Consider the following 8,689-nt stretch of genomic DNA (forward strand, 5'->3'; position numbering starts at 1 on the left):
CCAATGGGAAAATCCCTTCAGTCGCAGGTTCCTGTAGGACTGTGTCCCCCTTCGAACGGGTGTCTGGATTTTGAGCTCCCAACAGGGCCCAGAGCCAGGTATTCTGGGAATCGACCCCGGCCCCCCCGGCCCCCGTAAAAGCTAGGTCCTCACTTCCGTCCCCCCCCCCCCACCCCTCTTCCTCTCTCACGGGACTTTGCATATTCTAGTCAGATCTGAATCAGACAGTAGGGAATTACCCTCACCGACAGATGTGTTGATGTCAAGACAAAAGTCGATAGCCGGTCTAAGAACGCAAAACCCTCAGCGTTCTTGGGGCTTGCTGGGAAGAAGCAGGATACAGGGCCAGCTGGTCTCCGTTTTGCTTTTGATGTGGAGGATGTGGGGGTGTGTATGTGCGTCTGTGTGTGTGTGTGCGCGTGCGCGTGTGTGTGAGCGAGAAAGAGAAAGTGCAAACAGACAAAAGATCACCTCTTTCATTAAAAAATAGTGCTCTTTATTATAAATTACTGAAATGTTTCTTTTCTGAATATAAATATAAATATGTGCAAAGTTTCTCTTGAATTTGGATTTTGTTGGGTCTTCAAGCATCTTCTGACAGCCTCAAAGGCTGTGGAGAGGTGGAAATCTTTATAAAAGACAGAGTTGATTGAGGCAGGTTTGTAAACATTTTTTTTTTAAACAGAAAAAAAAAAAACACACACACAATTGCCGGTCCAGCCTAACACCTGACACAGAAAACTTTTGTGTGTTTCTTTTTTTCCCCCCCCCAAAAAGAACAGTTCCAGGTAATTACGTTGTTGCTACATTCCTGTAGTTTGAATATCGATCAGTGCGAAACACAGAGCAGTACAGAGGGAGAGTTCTCCTTCGCAATCCCTTCTCCCCGCTCCATCTCCTGCCCCGTTCCCCACCCGGAGGACCTGGAACCAGAACGACTCCGGGCCCGGAGGAAGCTAGTGGGAAGAGAGGGCGTGCTCTGTTACGGACCCCAGGTGGGAAAGCTGGAGATAGAAATATGCTCTCTGCTGGAGTTAGCGGAGGAACCATTCTAGAAAAAGTGTTACTCAAATGTGCCGGTCCCTATCCATGGGACAGGGAGGGTTTAAGGCAAATTCTCTGGCCAAATGGAGAAGGTGGGGGAAACCACCTGTAGGAGATTTGGGGGAACAGATGTCCCCCTCCCCATCTCTGCCCTGCATTTCCCTCCAGGTGATGGCTGAGGGTTACAATGACCCCATCCCCCCACCCCCAATCCCCACATTAAAAAAAAAAAAAATCTCGCTTCCCCCTTAAAACGGGACAAGCTGTATTTACTTTCAGGCACTAGCTGGATCCTAGTGCTTGTGTGGGAACTTCTTGTTTCTGGTGATTCCCCCGCCTGGGGAGAGGGCCAGAGGCCGGGGGAGAGGGGGGACGTGAAGGAGATGCAAAGGTAACTGCACAACTCCACGACCTCCGATGGATCGGTTCTGCCCTCCCCCAGCCTGGAAGGGGGGGTCCCACGGGGAGAGGGGCTTGTCTTCCCCCGGCCCCTTGGACCACCCGGGGTGGGGGGAGCGGAGAAGTTTCAAACTGAACACTTTTAGAGTCTCTAGGATGGGGGTGCGGGGAGGGGGCACCCCTCCCCGCGCTGAATGCCAACAGTTCACAGCCCCCTCCCCACCCCTCCGTCTTCTCCGAGACCCTCGTTTTCTAAATTCGTCCCACAAGGCCCGGCCAATCCTCCAGAAGTTGGATGGAGACCACGGAGCCTTTCTTCTTCCAGACCGCTCCACGTCACGGCGGGGGCGGGAGAGGATTTGGGTGCGGGGAGGAGGGAGGGGTCTCCTGACCCCCCTTGTGCAGGGCAGGCGGAGAAGAACCAGAGATGGGCTGGATTCTTGTGCTTGTGCCTTGTGCGGGGGGGGGGACACACATCCCCTCCCCGCCCCCTCCCGCCCCATCTTTTAAAGCGGGGCGTCGTACTGGTCCAAAAACTCCTTGATGGGCCCCGGCAACTGGGCCACCTTCTCGTAGGATTCCAAGTGACCGTTGACCGTCTTGCGACACAGGTGCTGGAGACTGGCCACATTGGAGGCCAACGGGCGATTGAGCACGAGGGGAATCTTCTCCCCGCCCGAGTAGATGTAGTAGGTACGTTTCTGGGGTGGCGTCTTTGGGGGGCTGGAGGAGGAGGAGGACGTGGAGGAGGAGCAGGAGGATGGCGGCATGTAGTGGTGGACCAGTTTGAGGACACAGTCAAAGCGGGGTATGGGCTGCGTGTTGCGGGGGTCGCTCTGCAAGGAGAAGCAGCCCCCCTCGCACTGGATGCGCAGGTTTTTGGTTCCAGCTTGGGTCTTGACGCTGAGCGTGAAGAAGTGCCGCTGGTCCGAACTGTCGCGGATAAGGAAGGTCCCGGCCGGCTCGGCGCTGAGGAGCAGGTTGGCTTCGCCTCCGGTCACCGTGCTCCAGTAGAAGCCGCACTGTTGGAGCTTGTGGACGGCGTTCATCACCAGCTGGTACTCGCTTTTGGAGCTGAAGGCCTTGAGGCGCAGGCTTGAGTCCAGACGGTGGCTCATCCCTATGGCGGGGAATTTGCTGTACGTGACCATGGCGTAGGGAGCCGGGGTGAACCAGGAGGCCGCTGCTGCTGCCGCCAACGCCGCCGCCGTCGCCGGGCGTGCTCACCGCGAACGCATTCCCCGAAGCTGGAGGACGGGAAGGATGACAGTGATGCTATCTGTTAAGCACTTACTAGACGCCGAGCACTCTAAGCGCCGGGGTAGACGCAGGCCGATCGGGTGGTCCCACGTGGGGCTCAGGGTCTTAATTCCCATTTTACAGACGAGGGAACTGAAGAGGAGAAGTCGAGCGACTCGCCCAGGGTCCCGCGGCAGGTAAGTGGTGGAGGGACATTAGAACCCGCGTCCTCTGGCTCCCAAGTCCTCTGACTCCCAAGCCCGGGCTCTGGCCACTAAGCCACGCTGCTTGTAATCGTTGCGACGCCCCCGGCCCGCCCCTTCCCCCCACGCCCCGCCCCCGGCCCCTCCCCCCGGCCCAGCCCCTTCCATGCCCGGACCTCTGCGGGGAGGAGGGGGTGGTCCTCAGGAATCCGAGGACTCCCCTTTCCCGTCTGCGGCCCTCCTGGAGCTGGGGGGGGGGGGGGGGAGGGGTCCCTGGACCCCGAGGAATGGCGCTCTCCCACCTGGAGCTCTTGGGGGGGGACCCCGGAGGACCGGCAATCCCCCACCTGGGGCTCGGGGGACCCCTGACTGATGACTTCCCCCACTTGGAGTTTTGGGGGGGGGTCTTCGGACTCCCCCATGCGACCCTCCTGGAGCTCTTGGGGGGCTGGAGGGGGGGTCCTCCGGACCCCGAGGACTCCCCCTCCTCCCGCAGTGTCATCCCCCCTCCCCCGTCCGGGCCCCCGGTAATAATTACGGTATTTGCAAAGCGCCCGCCAGGGGCCAAGCACTGTTCTAAGCTCGGGTCGTGCCAGCGCCAGAGGGAACCCGACTGGGGGACCCTCCCCAACCCGGGGCCTCCAGGACGGGGGGCGTCCAGCCCCTCGGCCCAGCGCCCTTGGGAGGGTCGCTTTGCAACGCGGGGAAGTTGGTTGTCTCTGAAGGCGACCGGCGTGGGCGGGCCGGGGGACACCCCCCCCAGGACCGGCCGAGGGGGGCTCGACCCTCTCCGCCCCCGGTCCCTCACCTGGTTGGCGCGGGAAATCCCGGGGGTCCCCCGCGGTCACCGCGGACCCCTTCTGGTCCTCGTCCTCCCGCTCCTCGTCCCGGACGGCGCCAAGGTGCGAAGAGTCCACCGAGGGCCGCGACCACCCCCCTTCCCCGGGCCGGCCGCCCCCCCAAGACGAGGCCTCGGCCGCGGCCACCGCCTCCCCGGGCCGGGGCGGGGCGGGGGGCGGCGTGCGGACCCGGTGGGGCGGTGGGTCGAGGGGGTCTGCGGGCGCGTGGGTCTGCGGGCCCCGGCGGAGGGGCGGGCGGCGAGGCCGAGGCCGGTGGGGGGGGGGAAGGCGGCGGGCCGCCTATTATAGCGTCCCGCCCGCCCGGCCCCGCCTCCCGATTCCTGGAACTGGAGTGAACGTCTTCTTGTAATGTTAGTCACACTGTGAAACGGAGACGGGGGACGGGGAGGGAGGGAGGGACGGACGGACGGAGGCCCCGGGGGGAGGAGACAGAGACCCGCACAGACAGACCCACCGACAGACAGACAGGGGAGGGGGGGAGAAGGAAAACACACACACACACTCACACACACAACACACACCCCCCCCCTCCACCCCGCCTGGGAGAAATAAGGAGGGGGGAGAAGAGAGAGGCAGGCCCAGGACGCAGAGGAGGAGAGAGACAGAGAGGGGTGGGGGGGAGACCGGGGAGGGGGGGAGAGGCAGAGACACGGAGGGAGAGAAAGAGGAGGGGAGAGACACGCAGAGGGAGAGATTGAGAGGCAGGGATACAGAGGGAGAGAATGAGAGGAGACACAAAGAGGGAGAGACTGAGAGGAGACAGAAAGGGAGAGACAGTGGCACAGAGGGAGAGGAGGAGGGGAGAGGCGGGGGGGGTGGGGAGAAAGGAGAGAGACAGAAAAAGAGACACTGAGAGACAGAGAAGCGCGGGGGAGGGAAAAAAGAGAGGAGAGACAGTCACAGAGGGAGGGGGAGAGACAGAGACACAGGGAGAGGGGGAGAAAGAGAGAGGAGACAGAGACATACTGAGAGATAAGGAGAGAGAGAGACACGGGGGGGTGACCCAGAGGGAGAGAAAGGGAGGAGGGGCGAGGCAGAGACACAGAGAAAGATACAGAGAGGGAGAGAGACACACACAGAGAGGGAGAGACGGAAAAAAAGAGAGACGGAGACAGAGAGAGAGAGATAGAGAGTGCGGGGAGTCCGGGCTGTTCCCGGTATGAATGCCGCTCCCCTCCCCCCTCCTCCTGCAACTTCTCATTCACACTTTTCTTTTTCTTTTTTTTTTTTCCTTCTAAGAAGGTGAGTGTCTGGAAGAAGTGAGAGGCGCTGTTGATTCAGCGCGGGCTCCTTAGGAAGGCTTTTGCTGGGTTTTTACCTCGGAGAGGAATTTATTTTTTCTCCCCCCTCGTGCATGCTCTCAGCCAGGGCCAAGGGGAAAAAGGGCCACAGGGTTTCCTGGGAGAGGGGAGTAAAACCGGGGCCTAGCAGCCCGTAGAATTGATTTTCCAAGCGGGATCATTTAGCTGGGGGAGGTCAGAGCAGGTCATCATCATCGTGATGGTATTTTTTAAGCCCTTAGTGGGTCCCAAGCACTCTTCTAAGGCCTCTGGTAGATACAGGGTAATGAGGTTGTCCCACGTGGGGCTCACACTCTTCATCCCCATTTTCCAGACGAGGTCACTGAGGCCCAGAGAAGTGAAGCGGCTTGCCCAAGGTCACGCAACAGACGAGTGGCGGAGGCGGGTTTAGAACCCACGTCCTCTGACCCCCCCAAGCCCCTGTTCATGCCACTAAGCCTCGCTGGGAGGGGGAAGCAGCGTGGCTCAGTGGAAAGAGCATGGACTTGGGAGTTGGAGGTCATGGGTTCAGATTCTGACTCTGCCGCTTGTCAGCTATGTGACTGTAGGCAAGTCACTTCACTTCTCTGGGCCTCAGTTCCCTTATCTGTGAAACGGGGATGAAGACTGAGCCTCACGTGGGACAACCTGATGACCCTGTATCTCCCTCAGCGTTTAGAACAGTGCTCTGCACATAGTAAGCGCTTAACAAAGGCCAACATTATTATTATATGGTGGAGGGCAGGGATTATCTCTCTTTATTGCTGTATTGTACTTTCCAAGCGTTCAGTACAGTGCTCCGCGCAGAGTAAACGCTCAATAAATACTATTGAATGAATGAATGAATGACTTCCCGCCGTGCCCGCTAGAGGGCGCGCCGCGGGCTCCAAGGGATCGGGTTGGGCAGAGACGCGGATATTTTCTTTATTTTTCTTGCTAAGCGCTTACTACGTGCCAGGCACTGTCCTAAGCGCTGGGGTAGGTACAAGATAATCAGGTTGGACCCAGCCCCTGTCCCACCTGGGCCTCACAGTCTCCATCCCCATTTTACAGATGAGGGACGTGAGGCTCCCAGAGAAGTGAAGCGACTTGCCCCAGGTCACCCAGCAGAGGAGAGGCAGTGGCGGGATTAGAATCCAGGTCTTTCTGACTCCCAGGGCCTGGCTCCCCCTCTAGACTGTTTGTGGGAGCTACTGTAGAGGCAGGATTAGAACGCAGGTCCTCTGATTCCCAGCCCCGGGCTCTTTCCAGTAGGCCACACTGCTTCTCATTTCCCAGTCCGTGGGAGAGCGGGTGGGGAGACCGGGCTGGGCAAATCGGCTTCTTCAGACTCCTCCCAGTCCTCCGCCTTTTCCTAATCTCTTCCCCTCACAGGTGGGGAATTTCTAGGAAGAGGAATCCTGTTTGTGGGCTGGGCCCAACAATAAAGATAAGGAAAAGACATTCATCATGGAAAACAGGCAGCTGTGGAAGCCGGTTCCCTTTGCCCCAACCACTTCCGAGGCCGGGAAAGAAGCAGAGCCTGCCCAGTGCCCGGAGGGGAGGACCATCATCTCCATTTCACAATTGGAGAAACTGAGGCTCGGCTCCTGTTCCTCCAGTCCAGTCTCCACCAGCCCCCTGCTGAGTATGTTGGAGAGGGGAGAGATTCATCGATTGGCAAACAAGAGACCCACAGGTAATAATGATGGTGGTGATTATTAAGCTCTGACCCAGATGAAAGATAATCAGGTTGGACACAGTCCCTGCCCCTCATGGGGTTCACGGTCTAAGCGGGAGAGTGAAGCCCCATTTTACAGATGAGGAAACTGAGGCACCGAGGAATTAAGTGATTGCCTGAGGTCACCAGCTGGGATCAGAACCCAGATCCTCTGACTCCCAACCCCAGGCTCTCTCCACTAGGTCACACTGCTTCTTGGCAGGAACTTTTTGTTGTACCTTTTCAAGCATTTAATATACAGTGGACTGCACCCAGTAGGCACTCAATAAATACAGTTAGTGCTAGTATTACTACTGCTGCTATTACTCCTGCTTCTTCTACTCAGGGCTTAGTACAGTGCCTGGCACATAGTAAGCGCTGAACAAATACCATAATTATGAATTATTATTACTATTCCTTCGACTTTTTCTACTGCCATTACTGCTGTGATTACTATCGCTACTACTAATGGCAGTAAAACCCCGAAAACTTCATCTACCGCTAGTATGGGGAGTCAGGAGGTCATGAATTCTAATCCCGCCTCCGCCACGTGTCTGTTCTGTGACCTTAGGCAAGTCATTTCACGTCTCTGCGCCTCAGTTCCCTCAACTGTAAAATGGGGATTAAGACGGTGAGCCCTATGTGAGATAGGGCCCGTGTCCAACCTGATTTCCTTGTATCTACCCCAGTGCTTAGAACAGTGCCGGCACATATTATTGCTAAGCGCTTAGCAAATACCATAATTATTATCGCACTACCACTTTTCCTGCTAGCATGGTGTAGTGGATAGAGCACGGGCCTGGGAATCAGAGGACCTGGGTTCTAGTTCCGTTTCCACCACTTGTCTGCTGGTTGACCTTGGGCCCATTCATTCATTCATTCATTCAATAGTATTTATTGAGAGCTTACTATATGCAGACCACTGTACTAAGCACTTGGAAGGTATATTTGGGCAACAGAAAGAGACAATCCCTGCCCGATGACAGGCTCCCTGTCTAAACTCACTTCACATCTTTGTGCCTCAGTCGCCTCATCTGTAAAATGGGGATTGAGACTGTGAGCTCCATGTGGGACAGGGACTATGTCCAACCTGACTTGCTTGTATCCACCCCACCGCTTAGTACAGTGCCTGGCACACAGTAAGCGCTTAAATACCACAAATACAAATACTTCCATTTAAGTGCTTAGTACAGTGCTCTGCACATAGTAAGTGCTCAGTAAATACTATTGAGTGAAATGAATGAGCCCCCTTCTCAATCTTGATCCCTCCCAACCCCCCACCCAACGGGGAGCACTGTGCAATTTCAAGGGAGGCTTGAAGGGGCCCCCTTCAAGGAGGCTTGAGTGACCCCCTAGCCCATGTCCTGCTTCTTACCTGCAACACCTTCCCTCCTCAAATTGCTCTCAGACTCCACCTCACTAAAAAGCCTTTTTGAAAGCCCATCTCTTCCAAGAAGCCTTCCTAGACTAAGCCCCCCAATTCCCCTTTTCTCCTTCCCTTCCACTTCACCCTGACTTGCTCCCTTTATTTATCCCCCCTCCCAGCACCGCAGCACTTATGTCCATATCTGTCATTTATTTTTTCCATCGAGTTGTTTTGATATCTCTTTTCCCCACTCTAGAGTGTAAACTTGTTTTGAGCAGGGATTGAGTCTGTTTATTGCTGTAGCGTACTCTCCCAGGCTCTTAGTACAGTGCTCTGCACACTGTAAGCGCTCAATAAATATGACTGAATGAATGAGTGAGTGCATTCCAGGTTGGATTTTTTTTTTTATCACCCTGTATCCTGCCTGAGCAATTCTGAAGGTGGGGAGAGGCGGGTGGGGGGAGTCTTTGATGGCACATGGCAGCCCCGGAAGGGGAAAAATGCAGGTCTTTGTCCCCGGGAGGGAGGGGCAGGGCGCCGCTGGGCTAATGAAAAGGTTTGTGGCTTAGATGTCTGTGTGGTGGCTGGTGGCTGTGACA

At 56.6% G+C, this 8,689-nt stretch overlaps 1 protein-coding gene across 1 annotated transcript; it reads right to left on the reverse strand.

Annotated features, from left to right (window-relative positions):
* Window positions 1-474: 474 nt before the first annotated feature.
* Window positions 475-3,854, reverse strand: SOCS3 (suppressor of cytokine signaling 3). Its single transcript, XM_029057105.2, has 2 exons — window positions 3,694-3,854; window positions 475-2,690 (listed from the first exon to the last, which is right to left on the reverse strand). The coding sequence occupies exon 2, from the start codon at window positions 2,592-2,594 to the stop codon at window positions 1,950-1,952; it is 645 nt and encodes a 214-aa protein (XP_028912938.1). The 5' UTR covers window positions 2,595-2,690; window positions 3,694-3,854; the 3' UTR covers window positions 475-1,949.
* Between the last annotated feature and the right edge of the window lie 4,835 nt (window positions 3,855-8,689).

Source organism: Ornithorhynchus anatinus, unplaced genomic scaffold (genome assembly GCF_004115215.2).
Source record: "Ornithorhynchus anatinus isolate Pmale09 unplaced genomic scaffold, mOrnAna1.pri.v4 scaffold_264_arrow_ctg1, whole genome shotgun sequence".
Classification (NCBI taxonomy): domain Eukaryota; kingdom Metazoa; phylum Chordata; class Mammalia; order Monotremata; family Ornithorhynchidae; genus Ornithorhynchus; species Ornithorhynchus anatinus.

What these genes read in the sequence shown, in the direction of transcription:
- SOCS3 (XM_029057105.2), bottom strand. Translation starts at nt 2,594, where the DNA reads ATGGTCACGTACAGCAAATTCCCCGCCATAGGGATGAGCCACCGTCTG.